Here is a 19,888-nt window from a genome sequence, read left to right on the forward strand (position 1 = left end):
CCCAAACCAAATCCTCTGTAAACTAATAGTTGGTTAGGTAACAAAATGAACTGCCTCCCAAGATTTTATTTTAGATTAACTACTAATATTGACCAGCATACAGAATACACGGTACATAGTACATTCAAAAAAGAATCCTGAAAACAGACATTTTGGTATCACTAATAAACAAAAACGAAAAGGCATGGAAATCAGCCCCTACTTCCCAGTTTGACAACTCCACATGCCAACAATATGAGGAGTTCAGGTGGGCTAAAAACCTCAAAGAGTACCTCTTCTGTTGTACTCAAGGCCTGAATCCATTTTCACGTGAAGAAGGAATCAATAATGATATATGTATTTTTCTTTACACTCCTAAACATCAGAGCTCAGCATTTGGTATTCATTAGAAACCCAAGCCTTTTAGCAATGCTTGATTTAATTAGGGGCTTATGGAAACAGAGACCAAACACCAAGTCTCCTTGTTGCTAGTTAACATGCCTGTGTGGTGTCAGGGTGCCATGACACTAAAACAAACCCAGACACTCCTACCGGACTGGGGGCTGCAGTACTTGAACAAATACGGCTGGAAACGCTTACAAGAGTCACTGACTTGACAATGGAACACTAACATAAATGGTCCGTGCAGAGCCTTTTCTCCTCACTCTGCCCTCTCCTGTCTTGCCCTGCAGTGGCACCAAGAGAGGATGAGTGAAAAACAATATGCAACACTGTAGATGTCTTCACGCCACATCTGCCAGGGTAGGAGTACCCTCCTTCCTCTCCTTGCCCCATCCTGTATTCTCTTTCCTATTCAATAATGTGAGGATTTCACACTGTAGAACAGGGGAAGCTGAATACATCACAGTGGATTACTAGGAAGCCAAAGAGATCAAAGGATTCATCTCTAACACCCCAAGAAAGCTCCCTCTTTTTCACACTACACTAACTACGAGGCAAGCACACATCGGATGATATGACAAAGACCAAGCATCCTTTAGCGAATGGTGAGCCACCACCAGTACAGGTACTCTGAGCATCACTGCGACAGTGAGACTAGGATTTGTATACTTCTTGCTAAGGATTCCAGACTATCATAGATCCTGACCAGAGCTCAAAAGAGGGTGCCCTTTTCCCACTGCACATCCACCACTCATCATTTCTAAGGTGCCCTCAAATATAAACATGCAAGTCTTCTGTCATTCAACCTGTAAGAAATAATCCAATCCACATCAATCCACTAACTTCTGCTCCCTCAAGCAAGAAAAGCACATACATGGAGAAATCACACCACTTTAAAATTTCATGCCAAATAATAACCATACATGTCAGGCCTGGGTAATGATCCTAAGTGAAAGTTCCCTGAAGAGCTATCATCCTAAACTACAGATTCTACTAGTATAATCTCATAATCAACCCAAATATATAAAAATATTAAAGGGGATTTTTAAAAGCCTGGTCAACACTCCTGAAAAGCTGGAAGGTTTATTTGTCTGTTTTGGGGGGGAAGTATGCATTTTAAAGCTTAAAAGAAATCAGTAACTCTGATTCCCTTTTAATTTTTGTAGATGGTTTTAATAGTAATGAGAAAAATTCATTAAGTTAGCTTGTAAGCTACAGAGACCAGGGTCAAACCTACGATATTACCAAAAACAAACAAACAAAAAAAAAAACCCAGGGAAAAAATTTTAGTTTCTTAGAAATATCACAATTCAAGAATTTTCTTTAGAACAACATGATTTCATTACAAGGACAGGCAGAAGCAGAAGGAAAATCATCTATCTGTGTTTGGTCTCAATCTGCCATGAGCCCTGGAAGCACAAGTCTGTTACCCTTTATATGAACCCAGTCCAATGCTCTTTCTTCCCAAATTCAGGGCCTGGCTTTTGCATGCCTCTCGTACTCAAGATTCTCCCCTGGCTTCCTGATCAGCATCTCCAACCACAATATTTATTCATAGACTCTCATATTCCATCCTCAAGTATCAATTTTATTCTCTAAGCTCCTGATTTTTTTTCCTAAAGCCCCAGGGTTCTCTCTTAAGCTCCTCATACTTCTCCACTGACTCTTGTTTCCTATCTAAAGTTACTGATTGATACATATCTGAACTCTGCTTGGTTTTCTACCATCAATAACAGAGGGGAGTTGTGCAGTCCACAATACTTCCTAAAGCATTTCAAAAAACTGTAGCTTCTTTAGCTTTCAAGATAGATTATCTTGTTACCATTTGGAGCAAAGCTAACAAGGCTCACTGTGAGAAGAAAAACATGCCAAGCACCAGAGTTCCCATAAGCAAAAGGGCAATAAGGGCAATCATACACAGGTCCTTAGGTTAAAGCAATGCTTTGCTAGCAATGCCCCAAGTGTTCACATAATTATCAGAAATAGTGCTACAGAAAAACTGATCCAAATGGCTACGGATTCTAGTTCGGAACATTAAGACCTCCCAATGACACAGGTTTCTTAGTCACATTATTAATTATTATTAATATTTTTAAAATACAATTTGTAACATAACTACAATAAAATTTTTAAAAGATAAATTATGGAGTACTAAGTCACATCTGACTGAGAACTGCTAGGTTTTTTTTCCTCATCACACATGGTCTCGATATAGCATTACCTTGAGTCCCTTCATGTCTACCCCCAAACATTCTCTTCTCATAATGAATGCTTAAGTCTCATAAAGTCATTTTCATTTAAAAAATTTAAAACACCATTCACTTTTATTTGCTGTTGCTATAATTAACACGATAAAAGGAAAAGAATAATTTGGGCTCCCTTTTTAGGCTTCTAACACCTCAAAACAAAAGCTCAGATGTTGATCTTCTGAATGTATGTTCCCTTCAACAACAGAACACATCAACATCATTACTAGAGTAACTAGCAGAGCAGAAGGGAAAGCAAAAGGCTTACAGACCACGACTTTAAAGTTCAAACTGGAAGTTCTTAACCATTAACTCACTGTGTAAATGGGACAACTTACCCAACTACATAAATGGATTTGTTCATTCTTAACTATTTTTAAATGATATACTGAATATGCATTGCCATATAAAAACCTTTTGACGAAATTCTACAGAAAAGTTCAAAGTTCATTATAATAACTTCTAAAAGGAGAAGACTAAGCTTACTTTAGCCCTCTGAATGTATTTAGAAATGAAATGAAATTATCAAGTGCTACTGACTTACTACTCTATTTTAAAAAAAAACAGTTGAACAGGAGGCAAAATATTAAGAAGCTCTTTGTTATTATGCCTTTTACTTACATGAAATCTTTGATCCACCTCACAGTTGACCTGTTTTCTGAAATCCTTACAAATGAAGCAAAGAAAGGGGAAAAGAGCAGAAGCTAGTAATTAGTAACAAGATTTTAAACAAATTAAGAGTAATAGGTAAATTAAACCAACATTTTTTCCTTAAACAAATTCAATAAAAAGCAACTATACCCCCTTTAACATTTAGAATTAAACAATTTTCATACCCCACTATTATAAGACTGATTTTTAATTTAAAAAAAAAATTAAGATAGCAGATTCAGCAGCAGCTGCATAAAAGGCTTAAGAAAGATACAAGACCCACATCAATACCTTTTGTGCAACCAGGAAAGTAAGCCGCCGGATTCCATGCTCAACAAGAGCAGCTTTCTGTGAATAAAACAACATAAAACAGAAGACAGATGAAACCCTCCTTTGACTTCTGACTACCCCCCACTCTGTCCATTCTTGCCAAGTCTCTAATTTAACACAGGTTAGGAAGCCTTTCTGAGAATTAAAATTTTAAAAAGCCATCCCAACTCATTACCTTGCAACAGGTAAAACAAGAAATCTATCTCAACCTGGCCCTCAGTACTATTACAGGAACTGACTTTGTGGTCCACAGAAACTAAATGATTTGCTCAAGGTAACACAGCTAGTTAGCAGCAGACAGGAACTGGACCCAGATTCTCGGGATGATAATGAAAGCAAGTCTCGTAGAGACGGCGAGGGTTGTATGAGGCCACAGGAGTTCTTTCAAGATTGATATATATCAGAGGCAGACCTTAACATGACTTCTGCCCACAGAGGTCACACTGGTGGGAGTTTATTAAACACATGGAGATTGCATAGATCTGGAGCTCAAAACAAATCAGATCCTAGGTAGAAAAAAACATTTAAAGAACACTGAAAACAGCCACTGGAATGTATTTGGTATTTTAGAGTAAAGGTGGCCTTTTCCATCAGATAAAGCATTACTCAAATAGTGGCAAATGTGAGAAAATAAGTAATACTGATTTGGAGAACTACTTTCTACAATATTTTCCCTATTTTTGAATAGAAAAAAAAATTTAAACAAAATTTGGAGCTGGAAGGGTCCTTAGAGAACATCTATTCTAAACTCCTCAACTACAGATGAAGAAACTGATGCCTAAGGAGACCAAATGATTTGTTCAAGGTTGCACAGGTAGATAGATAGCAGCTTATGGAGACAGAACACAGATTCTCAGTTCAGTGCCCTTTTCAACGTACCCTAGGCTCTCTTTAAAAATGTTCTAAAAATTACATCAAATCATGGTTTGTAACTACAGGCATACCTTATCTAATGCCATTAATTAGCTAGGTGAAACAATCGAACAGTGACAGCAAGTTCACTTGATCATGGATTTAGAGCTGGAAGGGATTTTGGTGACTATCTAATCCAACCCCTTCATTTTACAGATTAGGAAACAGGCTCAGAAGGCAAGCCACATGAACAAGGATGGGGAAAAGGGAGAGAAATAAACACTGATATAGCACCTACTATATGCTAAACACTTTGCAAATATCTAATTTGATCCTCACAACTTCGCTGCAAGGTAAGTGCTATTATTATCCCCATTTTACAGTTGGGGAAATTGAGGCACACAGAAGTTAAGTGATTTTTGCAGGGTCACACAGCTAGCAAGTGAGCAACAAGATCTGCACCCAGGTCTGCCTGACTCCAAGTCCAGCACTCTATCTACTACACCATGTTGCCTCCTCATAGCATCAGAGTCTATTACTATTTAATGTTTTCATCACATTGTAAAAACAGTATTGGTCAGTGCAATACTACCTTGGATAGACTTGTAGCAGATTCCTTCTCACACCATAAAATCATAAAGAGTTACAAGATAGATGAGAGGTCATCTTGGCCAACACCATCTCTTACATACATGGATCCCACTAGCACTTGACAGTCAGCAGAGGCCAGTATTCTTCACATTGGCCTTTCATATAATTCTTGTCTCCCAGGCCTTAGCCTCCCCTTTTGTGAATAAAGATGCTATCCTGCTCACTGATCTCAAAAGATATGGGGACCATTAATGTGATAATTTAATATAGACCTTTTAGAATTTACGTGGCCATAAGGAATAAGATGATGCTACCAATCTAATGACTTAAGAAAAGTAATCAAACAATAAAAATAGTAAAAATAAATTCTGAGTTTTCATCACAAAAAAAGTATTTTTAATCCAGATATTAGCTTGTCCTTCTCCCTTGGTTATAATTCCTTTACAATATTTTCTTATTATCTTTTGTATTTATACCACCTTCATTTCTAAATATATCCATCCCCACCCAGACAGCCATCTCTTATATCTGTTACCATTCTGACAAATACAAATTTGTCCACATAGCTAATTTCTAACAGCCAACATGTGGATGAACCACTGCAATTTTTTTTTTAAACCAGCTTTTTCCCTACAATCCGACATGTTTCTGGGTCATCTCTCATTCTGTCAGCTGCTGTGTGCTCAGAAATAGAAATAATTTTAATGGCTTAAAAAATGAGAATTAGAAATGTAATAATGTCTTCCCCAAACAGATCAGTGATGGTTTATTTTTCTGGATTATTTGTGACCCGCCTATTAGCGTGGATAATTGAGAATTGATGATAACAAGAAAAATAAGAAAGGAGAAAGGACCTCTTAGCTTCTTAACATATTCAGAAACAGAACCATTCCTTCCAGCACCAATAAAACACTCAGCTAAGGCTAAGCCCTTCAAACACAAGCATCAGCAGCTATGTTCATGGCAAGCAAAGAAAATAACTTTAATAACGCCGTGATTTAAAATCAAAATTGTTATTGCTTTTAAAATTCCACAAGTGGCTGACAATAACAGCAGAGCAACAGGACTCTGATTACATTGTAATAATGCAGGTCTCACAGCAAGTCCACAGCTATTACCCAGCGATTAGGCGTCAGCACCTGGAGAAACTCCATTTACACTGACTGCTTCAATCTCCTCCACAAGTCATTTACAAATATATGATCCTAATTTCTATGAGAGAAAAAAAAAAGACATGCTGGGACTAGAAGATTATTTGGACAATTTGGATCAACCTATTTGATAGTTTAATGTGTGTGCATTTTTTTTAAAACTTTTTTTCCCCTAAAGTGCCTCAAGCATGATCACACAAATGAAAAACAAAACTAGTTTTCATTTCACCTTTTTTTATGGTCTTCTTTTAAAAAGAGAGAGGGAGAAAGCATCAAATACCCCTGGACAAGCACAACTTTAGAGACAACCAGTCCCAGCCGAATTGTTGCTATTATCTCTAAGCCAGAACTCTGGAAATTGGATCTAGCTCCTAGCTCTGCTACCGGCTTCTGAGAGAAATAGGGATTTTGTAAATGACTTTAGTTGTCTGTGCCTAGGTTTACTGGTCTGTTAAAGTGGGGCAATAATTCTTGTATTCTCTCAATGCTACAAATTTGTAATAAGAATTTTTAAGAAGATACTACCTATGAAGACAATAAACAGGAAAGTACAGTGGGCCACAATCTACTCCTCCACTATATCTCAGCTACACAGAATAATACATAATCTTGACATTGACTTCACCCATGTGTTTCAACTTTTATGTCCATGAACTCCAAAATTCCTTTAATTAATCATAATCATTTGTCATTCCACCTTTCCCTATTCCTTATCACCTCCAACCTTGTTCTTTGTCCTCACTGTGACCTTCAGTTCCTGCTCAGGCCATCAATCCTGCAAGGGCTGCATTCTCCCTCCCTTCCCTTCCCTGACCCTTTGGTGAATCAGTTCAACTACAGTTAAAACCTTTCACCTTTTATGCTACCACCAATCACACCTTGCTAATCATAACCCACCATCCATTTCTGATAGTGAATGAAGATGGAGAAAACCATAGAACTGTGCTGAATGGATCCACTACAAATTAATCCTACATAATTTCAACTGGGATCTCAATGCAGCAAGGCAAACATTCTATTTATGTCTAATTGTTTTATTGTCCCTTTTTCCATAGTGGTTATTCCAAAACTTCACATCTGTCCTCAAGACTCCAAACTCATACTTCACCAAAATGATTGTGTCTATTTACCAAAAGCTCCCTCTTCTCTCTTCCCCATCTTATCACTTAAGATACCTGCCCCTGTCTCCTCCACTCCATGTTTCAAAAGAAAAGGGAATTTTTTTACTTGCTAAAGGATCAAGAGTGCTTTCTTATCAAGGAATATGATGCTTAGTAATGGAATCTCTGGATCAGAGTATGGACATTTTACTCACTTTATTTGCCCAATTACAAACTGCTTTGCAGAATGGTTCTATCAATTTACAGCTTCACCAATAATGTATCAGTAGTGTGTATAAATTCCCACAACCCCTCCAACCCTGACCATTCCCACCTTTTGTTATCTTTGAGTTTGCAGGGTGCCCCTCATTCACTTCACTTCTAAACCTTTTGCAATCCAGCTTCTCAACTCATCACTCAACTGAAATTGGTCTCTCCAAAGACACAAATGACTTCTTGATTGCCAGATCCAGATGGCCTTTTCATCCTTCCTGAATGTCTTTGACATTTCTGACTACCCTCTCTTCCTCCTACATACCCCTCCTCTGAGTTTATGTGACTGCACTCTCCTGGTTCTCCTACTTGTCCGAGTGCTCATTTTTAGCCTCCTTGGCTAGATGTTCATCCAGGTCAGGTCTACTAACTCTGGATGGCCCTCCAAGGCTCTGTGCTGGCTCCTTTTCTCTTTTCCTTCTATACAATCCTGCTTAGTGACCTCCAATTCTCATCTTCACACAGGCGATTCCCAGATCTATATATCCAGACCTGATATCTGCCCTAAGAGCTAGAGCCTGCGCTACTGCTTCTTAGACACTGTGAACTAAATGTCCTCTAGGCATCTCAAATCCCACCTGCTCAAAACAAAACACGGTATCTTCTCCCCTAAACCTTCCCCTCTTCTCAATATTCCTATCACTACCAAGGGCAATATCATCATGCTCACAAGCTCAGTGTCATCCTCTACTCCCCACCAGCACTCATCCAACATACTGTTGTCAGATCCTGTGGTTTTTACATTCACCCTATCTCTAACACATATCCCCTCACCTCTCACCTAGACGACTGAAAATAGTCTTCCAATTGGTCTTCCTTCCTCAAGTGTCTCCTCACTCCAAACCATCTTTCACTCAGCTAACAAAGTGATCTTCCTACGTACAAGTCTGATCATGTTACCCCAGCCCTTTTCTCCAATCAATTCCAGTGGCTTCTCATTTACCCCCACAATCAAATATAAAATGCTCTGTTTAGCTTTTAAAGCCCTTCATAACCTGGCTCCTTTGGAGCTTTCCAGTCTTCTTTACTCACCTCTATACACTCTCCAACAGTCTTCTTACTGTTTCTTCAACACTACGTCTCCTGACTATGCATTTGCACTGGCTCTCTCCCCATTCCTGGAACACTCTCCTCCTTCACTTTTGACCCCTAGCTTGTCCGGCTTCCGTTAGGACTCCACTCAGTTCCCAGGCCTCACCACTGGTAGTCCATTTCTTGAGAGGGTCTGTCATTGGCTTTCTTTGTTTCCTCAGCTCTTAGCATCAAGTTTGGGGAATATTAAGTGCTTAATAAACACTTGTTGATTGACTGGAGAAAAATCAGCCCCAGTCAGGATGACCCAGGCTCAAGTCTCTTAACCTCTCAGTGTGTCCCAGAAGACGTTGCTCTGAATTGGAAGAAGAAGTTTCCCATGGGGAATTTCCTAAAATGAATAAATCACGGGCCACAAAAATCTATGAAAGGGTTTTCAGCTCTTGTTTGAACAGGTGTAGGTATGTAATATTAGCTATATCAAAAAAAATCAAACCCAGCCTCTATGTTTTTTCCATGCTTGCTACAGTGCCTAATATAACAAGGAGTATGGAAGTGTTCAGGATATTAACCTAAACCTTTGCCTCCACATCCACAAAACGGGAAAAATATATCTGCCTCACCTACCTCATAGGGCTATTATGAAGACCAAATAATTCTTTCATAAACTTGAAGTTCCTTTTCAAATAGGTGGTAACGGTGACTTGTTAATGACAGCAGGGCTTTAAGATGCTGCTACATTCTTGCCGCTCAATGCTTCAGTGCCACAATGTGTACCCAAAGTGGCAAAAATAAGTGACACCAATAGTCTGAGTAGGAGGTTAATGCAAGACGTGAATTTGGGATTTAGTTATGGAACTGAGCACAAGTAATTATTATCTCAAATGCCAAGATGTGACTTTCATAACTTCTGAGATTAAAAGGTATAGGCCCAGCTCTCAGAGAGATGATCCTTCTGCCACCTATTTCAAGTGAATTTTCCATTGCTGCCACCTTAATCACAAAAGGGGTTGTGTGGGATGTTTTTCTGGTGGGGAGGGGGGAGGAGAGACCACCTCCAAAGAACTACATTCCAGGGTTCAAAGGCTTTTCTTCATTTTTCTTCCTTCTCTGATGATGCCCATTCTCTCTACTCTGTCCCCACTCTAATTCAGACTATACAATCAGTTCAAACACAAACTAATCTTTACTAAAATGTGAAAGATTTGTGGGGTATGAAATATGCAAAGCTGAGGCACGTTATAGGCCTCATTTAAATATCTGACTCAGCCACCAATTTCCCTGGAACAATCAGTAAGTAAATATTAAGCATCTACAAAGTGTAAGACATGGTATGAACTCTTATAGCAGCTCCTCAATGATGATACTTATTCAGCAATTATCACATACCACCTAGTAATATTACCTTTGCTTATGCATGTCTTAACACCTCCTTGGGACAGGTACCATGTCATATGCCTTCTTATTTTTGTTTTTAAACAGTTTCAGGAATGTACTCATCAAGTGTATTCAAGTGTATTAAAAACAGTAGGCTCAACAAACTAACTGCTAAAAGATCTGGGTTATAGTCCTGCCTTCTCCACTTACTAATCATGTATATGATGGTAGGAGAGTTTCTGAACTTCTTGGGCTTTACTTATCTTCATCGGTAAAACTGGAATAATAGCAATTCAGGCTATATAAAAACAGTCGTAAGATCACAGATTTAGAGTTGGAAGGGCCTTTAAAGGTCATCTAGTCCTTACCTTCCCTCCATCCTCCAATTTTACAAGTGAAAAACTGAGACCCAGAGAAGGTAACTGGTTTATCCAAAGTCACACAGTGACCAACAGAAGTAGGATTTGAACCCAGGCCCTCTGACCCTGACATCAGTGCTCCATCTACCATATCATGGCTGTTAAGTGTAAATGAAATAATTCCCCTATATAAATTATATGGAACTAAACAAATACAGAAGCAATGTGGTACAGAGACCAAAGATCTCGCCTTGAAATCGGGAAGCCATGGATTCAGATGTTACCTTGGATACATGCTGGCTGCAGAGCTGGCCTGGGTGAGATACTTCCCATCTATTAGTCAAAGGAAGGGACTGGCTTAGCCCACTTCCAGGTCAAAAGCTCTAATCTTCAGGCTATGACCCAGGCAACACTAACAGGATCACTAATCCCCACTGTCAGAAGGCTCTTTCTCACCAGGACTTCCTTTTCAACAATGAAGTCACAGAGCCAATACAAAACTGCACATGCAGCGTTATTATCAATGAAACATTTGTGGACTGACCAGTGCCAGGGAGAAAGCATAATCAAGAGGAAGAAGAAGAAGTAGAGCCTGAGCCAGGGGATATGAGGGTAGATGATGGTCATGTAACTGATCAGCTGCATGAAACTACAGGCAAGTCATTTAATATTTCTGAGCCTTAGTTTCTGTATATGCAAAATGAGGAAGGGGATTAAGGTGATCTTCAAGGACCCTTTCAGCTCTAAAATTCTAAGGTCTGATGGGGATCTAGAATTAGACAAGAATTCCCAGACAGTGTTATCCAGAAAATATTCACTGATGAGAGGAGATATAAGCTAAAACTTGAAAAAGAGGTAGGATTTGGATTGGGAAAGAAAGTGGGATAAAATATTTCACGTTAAAAGAATATTATGAACAAAGGTGAGAAGGCAAGAAATCCTAGTATATGTTTGGAGCAAAGTTCACTTTGGTTGGAGTGACAATTTTGCATAAGTTAATACTAGAAGAGAATGTCATAGTCAAATATACCTTAAATGTCAAGTTAATGATTTTAGAATTTACCCTTCTGGCAACAGGCCTATTGCAAGTTTTTGATCAGGGAAATGGCAAGATGGAAGTGTTATCTAGTAAGACTACTTTTGTGGTATTGTATAGGAAAGGCAGATAGATTAGTGGCAGGACAATGCAGCCATTATCTAGGCATGTGGCACAACCTAAGGTTATGGCAAAGGAAGAAAAACATGAATACAAGAGATACCTAGTAACTAAATATTAGTGGGATAAGGAGGAATAAAAGATGACTGGAAACTTTTAAGCCTACACACAAACAGGAAAAGGATTATAACCAGAAACATAGATGGGAGTTGAGAGGATGACTTCTGTTAACGATAAGGTTGAGTTCATGCTATTATATTCAAGTGGAAATACACTTATCAACTAACACTATGGAACAAAGTTTGGGAGTGAGGTCAGGACTATACACTTTAATTCAGGAGTCAAGTAAATAGTTCCAGCACTATCTGTCCTAACAACATTCAAAATTTAAAGTAAGATATAAATTTTGGAATACCCCAAAATCCAAAATTCATTCCGTGGAGAAAGTAGGTTTTTCAGCCTCAGCCTCAAGGATACATCTATAACCTATAGGTACCCCAACTAGCTTATCAACAAGCCACAGAGATTTTTCCTTTCTAGGAAATGATAAGAGTCTCCAGACTCCTTCACCACCTCTGTGGCCCACATTCCTGGGATGTGCTGTGACAGTAAACTGATGAATCAAACACTTCTACAGAAGCAAGTGCTCATTCCTAAGAATTTTTTTTTCCTGGATGGTGAGTCCATTATTCAAAGTGGTGAATTAAAAGGAGAGCTAATTCATTTATTAGTTCTACTGGTATCAAGGGAAAAAAATTTCCTTTAAGAGTTTAGACATAACCTATTATATTTCTGTTACTCTCATTCTGAACCAAACATGGTTCAATATATCAATATTTGAATACTTCAACCTCCACTAGAGTTCTCCAATGACTCATCATGGCATGAAAATGGCCTCAGGATTCTCAAAGGCTATGTCAGCCCAGTACAAGTGCTAGCCAGTCACACGCTGAGCTGAAAGGCTTCAAGTACTGACTATATGATTACTATCCAAGGATCAGCTTAATTAAATTTAGAGAGGCTTTTCAGCATGCTGGCCCCAACAACGCACGAAGATAATCCGTTAAGAAAAAGAAGGGCTGTGATGGGCACTAGAAGAGAAATTGGCTATAACAACAAAATCACACATCCTTGTAATATGGAGTACTGAAATCTCACTGGAAAGAGGGTTAGACATGTCCTGTTTGGCCTCAGAGGGCAGAACTAAGACTTATGAGTAGAAAAAGGATAGCATAGCGTCTCTGATATCATAGGATCTGAGCTCAAATCCTGCCTCAGATGCCTATTACCTGTGTCACCTTGGGCAAGTCCCTTAACATCCTACTTCTCAGTTTCCTCATCTGTAATATGAAGGGGCTGCACAAGAAGGTCTCCGAGGATCCTTCCAGCTACAGAGCTATCAACTTCTGTTTGGGAGAGGCGAAATTTGGCTCAACATAAGAATCTTTTACCAATTAGCACTGTCCCAAACTTGCCTAAACTTGTTCAGAAGACAGAGTTCTCTGTCCCTGGAGTATTTCAAGCAGAAGCTGGATAATCACTTTTGGAGAATTTTATAACAGGGATTGATGTTTCTGGTACAAGATGGATTACATCACCACTGAGGTCCCTTTGAACTTCAAGTTTTCATGAGTCCATGACTATTCTTATTATCAGTAGAACTCCAATAAAGGGCCAAAGTGCTACAGGGCCATTTGTTGGCTTACTGGATGAAGGCCCAGAGACAGATCATTCTTAGGAGCAACAAGATCCGAAATGCACAGCCATAGACAGCAACAGCTCTCCTAGGGAGCCAGCAGAGAAAGGGCCACCAGACACCATCCAACCAAGGACTCACATTTTGCTGAGTAAAATCTCTAAACATGGCTGCTAGTCTGTCATCCTCAATGTCACAGTCAGTCTTGATGGCCACGTTCAGGATGTGAATGGGTTCATCCCTGGCAGCCTGTAATCCAAGCACACATACCAACAAGAAGTTATAAGATGACTAATTGAGAATCAGGAGAGGTGTGATCACACACACACACACACACACACACAGAGGTACCCCTACGTACAGAGGCAAAGCTACTTCAGCCTTGCTCAACAGGCAGCTGACAAACAGATGTAAATGGCTGCCCAACTACAAACATACCTAGGCAAGGATGAAAACTGCTTCATACAACAAACGCACTAGGCAAAAGAAATTAAAAATCCTGATTTTTAGGGTTCCTGGATTATGCCTTAATTTTTCATCTATAAAATGAGACTTCAGTAAATTGCCATCTTCTCATTTTGATGAAGGACACCAAGAAGAGAAGGAAATCTTCTGAATGAATTCTTTTCTACAATCTATTGAATACTGGGAATTTCTAGTCACAGAATGAACAAACTAACAGAGAAAAACTGGCTGAAGCAATTAGTCTGCTAAAAAGAGAAAGGGAAATAACAGAGGGGGAAACCAAAAGCCTATCTTTCCTCTAATCCAGAAGCTTGCACTCTATCATTTGACTGGAAGAGAACACAAACCCAGGGGTTTTCAGACACAATTCAAACATAACACAGAGACAGTGAGGATAAATATGTCGTGTCTCTTCTGCTGTCCCTATTTCAAGTTAAAAAAGAATCCTCATCAGGTTCCAAAGCCAGGATGGTAGTCAAACTGCTACTACATATTGTACAAACCCTACATCAGCGGCAAGAAATCTACCTCCCCAAGGGAAGGCACCATACCTTATCTTCATCATACAGCGAAGTGTGGCCCGCCTCAGGGAATGTAGGGCTTTGGGGTGGGGAGTCACAGAAACAGCCCATTACTTCATCAAAAATTCTGAAATGCACCAGAGAAACAATTACCATAAAAACTCAACCTCAGGTCACCTGCAGGGGCAGCAAGCTAACCCTGCCGATCCCAGCTCTGCCAGGAAAGCATCATCTCTAACCCTGGGCTCAAAAGCCAGCTGGACAGAGTCACCAGTGAATAAAGGTGACATGCAAAATTTCAACAAGTGGCAGAAATTAGGAGGATGGATTATTTAAACATTAATAAACAACGTATGTGTGTGTGTGTGTGTGTATGTATGTATGTATATATACACATATACATACACACACACACAAACACATACATACATATATATGTATATGTATATGTATCTCCTCTTAAAAAAAGAATGATCTAAAAGCTTCATTTCTTTTCATATGTAAGATACAAGCATTGCTGTCATCATCAATCTACAAGTAACAGAAAAGCCCGGGTCTGAGGCAGCGACAGACCAGTGTAATTGCCCCTCCCCCTAGCATAATGCATCAGTATACAGCAAGAGATAGATGCTGAATGCATTTAATCAAAAGATGTATCGTCTCTGGTGGGACTGACTCTCATGTTGTGTTTAATTTCTCCTGACATTTCACTCATCACAGAGCGGAAAGCTCCTTCTGCTCCTGGCTCATGAGGAAAAGATGATTTTTTTTTTGTTCGTTTCTTTTCCTCTGACCAGTCTCATGATACAAGTAGAGTCTAGCCTAGCATAGCCAGAGTGAGAATAAAACTAAGTAGAAAGGCAGAGAGGGGTCATGACCCTTTCTCAGGGAACATTCACCAGAAGTATCAGGCTTCAAGGTTACTTTAGGGATCTAGTGTTCATTTTTTTTCCACTGATAAATTTAATTAACTTTACCAAAAAAAGTAGATGCATGTCAATTCAGTATCAGAGACAAAACAAAAAACCTTTACACCCCAGGCATGCCACTTCCTCAGAATGTGACCTTGGCCAAGTAACTTTACCCTCTCTAGGCCTCAGTTTTCCCATCTGCAAAAGGATGTTTAACCTTGAAGGTCACTTCCAGCTCTATTAGGATTGGTTCCACCAACAGATTTGTGCGATAAGGAAATACCCTTATAGTCCAATTTGCCACCCTGCCTAATTCTGCACTACTTCATACAATGTGCATGTCCACATTTATGTCACTGTCAGTCTGTAATATTCCATTGCATTGGCCTACCAATACATCTGGCAATTCCCCAACCATGGGCATTTCAGTTAGCTCTATATATTTTTTTTGCTATGATTTATAATGCAACTATGAATAGCTTTGTACAAACAGGTCAGTTTTTATTTCCTTATATATTATTTCTTTAAGATGCATTGTAATTGGCACGATATAGGCATACCTTTCCCCCCATAGCTTTATTGGCATTTGGTTTTATTAACATTGCTGATGTCATAAATGTGAGCTGGTACTCAAAAGTTCTTTTAGTTTACAACTCTTAATATTTCCCTACACTTTCATTATTTGTTTACACTTAGTGAACTGTCCAACCCTATCCCTTGACAATTTTAAGATACAGTAACTCTTTGAATAAAACTAAAACAGTGTAACAAAGGAACCCATTTCTCCCCTAGAGAGACAACAATCTCCAAAGCCTCTTACCTGACAAAGTCTTCGAAAGTCCGGAAAGAAACCATCCCGCCCATCCTCTGGCACGGTGGAGTGAATGAGTTGTCCAGTAGTACATCGCTGACACTAGCTACGTGAGCCATGCCATAGTGGTTGAGGTTGGAGGAGAAGGACATTCTAAATGGCGATTTAAGCAAGTCCATTAGACGAGGAGGGGAGGGGAGGGTGGTTCTGGGAGAGGGAGAGCAACAACAGAAAGGGGGGGACGGGAGAGTACTCTTAAGTAAGGTCAGGTGGCAGGCCAGATCTGGTTTTTTACCCATTCCAGACACTAATGTCTTTATTATATTTACGTTAACCCTTTTATTCAAGCTACTCCCAAGCACAAATATGTGTTTTCTCATCTCAGAAGTTATCTAACGAAATCTTTCCCGTCAGAGCTAACAGCATAGTGGTTTCATGCTACTAATGAGTTTAGTAGCATACTTGGGGTTAAAAAACCATCCTGCACCTTCCACCCCCCCCAAAATATCTCCTTTGAGAGGGAGAAATCAGCAAGCAAGTAAACTGTTATTACGCAATGCCCAAAGCATTTTTCTTTCGGGAATTCTAACAAAGTAAGGGTTCACAGATACATACAAGGACAACTCTAGTTTAAAGCATTTGAAAAGGTTTAGTAAATCATTACCAACAACATTATTTACAGAACTAGTTATTGTCTTAAAAAAAAAAGAAAGAAGTGCTTGCTCCTTCCACAGTTTGACAGACAGCCATTATTCTCCCCCTACTTCTTTTGGGGGTGGGAGGATTTTATTTTGAAACTGTCAGCACCAAACTGTAACTGCCCCTTTTCCTCATTTTAAACAGGCTCACCATAGCACTGACACCTATACAGAATCCTCTCTGTAATTCACTATGACTTAACAGAAGCACAGAGCATGGGTCTCAAAATGTACAAGTAAATCTGCAAAACAGCTGAACAGAGAAGCCTGAAGGGAACTGAGCCAAAGTGTACATTTTAAAAGTACACTGGATACATATATTCTATGATACTCCTCAGCAGCAGCTGATAAACAAACAATAGAAAGTACTTCCAAACATAGAGAGGCTCTGGGAAAGAGCTCAGTGTCTGGGATGCCTCCAGAACTATGCTTAATATAATCTCTGAGCAAACCTTCTGAACAGAGCTAAGTGGCTACAGGGCAATACAATGATACTGTAACTTTGGGGTACAAATGGAAAGTTCTCCTTGAAGTGTACCACCTGCAGTGCGGCAAGCGGAGGAAAAGGAGACAGACTGTGATGTGGACTTTTGGTGCGTGCTGCACATTGTTGCAAATCATCATCATAAAAGGTAATGGAATTCTTTATAGGAAAGGAGTGCTGTTCACACAGGCTGTACAGACTGACACTCCAGGTTTTTTTCCTTGGGCAAATGAGGACTATGAAAAAGGTGCTTCATCTTTTGTCAGTATCAGGAAGTAGAAAAGCTGAGGGAGGGGCAAGCACTGATACTATGAAACATATAACTGTAGCTCCCATCAAGCCCTAAAAAGGTACCTCCTCGACACTGAAATCCATTATTAATATGAACACAGAAAAATGCAACTTCTTAGTATCAGCCTCCTTTTCTCTAGCATCACTTGGTGTAGCCAGTAAAGGAACAAGTTCTTGAGGCCTTAAAAGTCTCTTTTCTACCAACATGTCATTAGACATGAAAGGAATAAAAGTTAAAGATGAAATTTAGAGGAATTACCCTCTGGAGAGGTTAAGCCTGCAGCAAACAAAGGGTTAAAGATCTCTTCAATCTAAAGAACACCAGGGAAGATAAATCTCTGAGCTACCTCTATTGCCACACCAGCCACAGTGGCAAGATGCAGGTAGTACAGGGTTAACTCAACTCCCCAGCAGAAACAGATGAGGAAAACCAACACATGGTTTTCTGGATTCTCCAAAAGTCAATTCTAAGTTATTTTCATCACCTGATATTGGGGGAAAATTAGGGATAACAGCAAAATGTTGGTTACTATCTTGTCCCATGTCATTGTGTAGATTGGATTCCAGCAGGAATTAATAACCTCTTTGGCTTAAATCATGGGAGCCACACTTATTTTAGGAGGAGAAGGAAGCAGACAAACTAGTATTTTATTTGAATTATATTAGTTCATAATATCTTCAGAGATTTACTTATCTTAAACATCCTTCTCCAGCTTTAATCAAGTTACAAAACAATAAACCTCAATATCAACATCATTAAAACCATGATATTTTTATATTTTAATTTTAGGGAAATCTCACAATCTGATGAAACATGAGATCAGCTATTTCTGGATTTGCTTTCCTTGAATAGGAGGAACATAAGGAGATGAAAAAAACAAGAAGTCCTTTACAAGGACAGGAGAAGCTTTAGAGGTTCTCCTCCCCAAACCCTTAAACTCCCTACCAGAGGGCTCAGCAAGAGGAAGTTTCCAGCAAAGCTATATATCGGGACACTGTATCTATCTGTACACTCTCTGTTAAATGCCATTGCAGAGTTTTCCAGACAGGCTGTTCACTTAAGTACTTTTAAGCAGCTGTAAGAAAAGCTGAACACATGTTTTCCAAACAGGGAGAATTATAATTTAGTGTGTCCAAAGGGGAGATCAGGATTTCCTGGGGAAGGCAAACATATTAGCAAGTCAAGTTATTGCTTTTTCGTTTCACTAATTCTAAGTTATAAAAAGCACTTTTAATTGGAAAAGAAACTAAACATACGGTACCTGTTTAGCGTGGGGATGTTCCCTCTGTAATTAAACAACCACAGTTAGTTACTGATAGGTTAGTGAAAGCCACAATAAAAGAACCGTCAGAGCAGATACAGACCAGTAGCAAAGAGCTCCTGTTTGGCAGCTCTGGTATTCATCAGACTAAATTAAGTGATCATTACCCCTCAACCTCCAGAGTGTCTCCAAAGAGGCATGCCTCCTGACCTAGTTTACCACAGCAGCTGTTGGTATAAAGAGTCACACAGAATGTATTTTCTTCTAAAGTTCTATTACAAAGAATAATACCATGTAGTGGTGAAGCATAGACTTTTGCAAACTCATTTAAACCATACGACAGGGTGCACACCGAAAGCTCTTAGTATGAGGATCAGTGCTTGCAAAACAGATGCACAATGGTGCTAGAAAATCTTCTACTAGCTTTTACAGAACTAGTAAAGAATAATAGGGAAGGCCTGGGCAGCTTCCTCTCTTTTTGCCTGCTCTTCTAGGAATAGGTAATGGGTGGACAGGCCATTCTCAAAGGGAAGGAATCCAGGAGTTTAGGTCCCCAGTTGCCCCTTCTGGTCTTGTAACTAACACCCTTCTTCCCAAAATGGTAAAGAAAACCAGTGGGACTACAAGACCTTAAAAGAAGCCAAGAGAATATAGGAACACTGACCATATGTGACTACATAACATTATATAAGTACGGAATAATCAATAAAAAACACAGGACAATAATTGCATCTTAACTATGGGGAGCTAAGCTCCTAGTCACATTAAGAACAAAAATGTCACAGAACACAAAGCTGGTGAATACTAGAATGTTCTCATAAACAATGTGCCAGAACCAAAGTTAAGAGATTAGAACATGGAGTGGAAATGGAAAAGTAAGGACCCGAGAAACTTAATAAAATACAAAACACAGTCTTGTGTTATTTATCTTCTCAAATGGATAAAGTAAATCAGCTTCCCTAGTGTTCAAAAGGCAAAGTGACACTTACTACCCATCTTTTTGGGGTGTGGTAAGGGTTGGTTCAAAGACACCTTATCCCCTAACACTGTCCTATGAGAGGGCAAAGGATTCTATTAGCCCTTAATTTGCTATTAGGGTTTTCTAGCACACAAAGGACTTAATGGGCAGAAAGAACATAGTGGGTGGTGCTCATGATATGTGGGCAGGAGAATAGAGGGAAGGAAATGATGCACTTTCTTTGGCAGTGAAAGAAACAGCATAGATTGAGCTGGATATATAAATAAAAGCC

The 19,888-nt window shown here is 39.3% G+C and overlaps 1 protein-coding gene across 3 annotated transcripts in view; it reads right to left on the reverse strand.

Annotated features, from left to right (window-relative positions):
* The window catches only part of ACACA (acetyl-CoA carboxylase alpha), a 253,708-nt gene that overhangs the window by 112,866 nt on the left and 120,954 nt on the right, over nucleotides 1-19,888 (reverse strand). For 2 of the 3 annotated variants that reach the window (XM_020991778.2, XM_020991777.2), the window contains 6 exons: nucleotides 18,639-18,662; nucleotides 15,913-16,056; nucleotides 14,212-14,308; nucleotides 13,337-13,444; nucleotides 3,570-3,626; nucleotides 3,249-3,293 (listed from right to left, as the gene is read on the reverse strand). In XM_020991778.2, coding sequence (XP_020847437.1) covers nucleotides 3,249-3,293; nucleotides 3,570-3,626; nucleotides 13,337-13,444; nucleotides 14,212-14,308; nucleotides 15,913-16,056; nucleotides 18,639-18,662 — 475 coding nt within the window. The remainder of the gene's footprint in view (nucleotides 1-3,248; nucleotides 3,294-3,569; nucleotides 3,627-13,336; nucleotides 13,445-14,211; nucleotides 14,309-15,912; nucleotides 16,057-18,638; nucleotides 18,663-19,888) is intronic. The other variant, XM_078156110.1, reaches the window with a different exon arrangement.

This window comes from Phascolarctos cinereus, unplaced genomic scaffold (genome assembly GCF_003287225.1).
Source record: "Phascolarctos cinereus isolate Bilbo 61053 unplaced genomic scaffold, phaCin_HiC Scaffold_5;HRSCAF=322, whole genome shotgun sequence".
NCBI lineage: Eukaryota > Metazoa > Chordata > Mammalia > Diprotodontia > Phascolarctidae > Phascolarctos > Phascolarctos cinereus.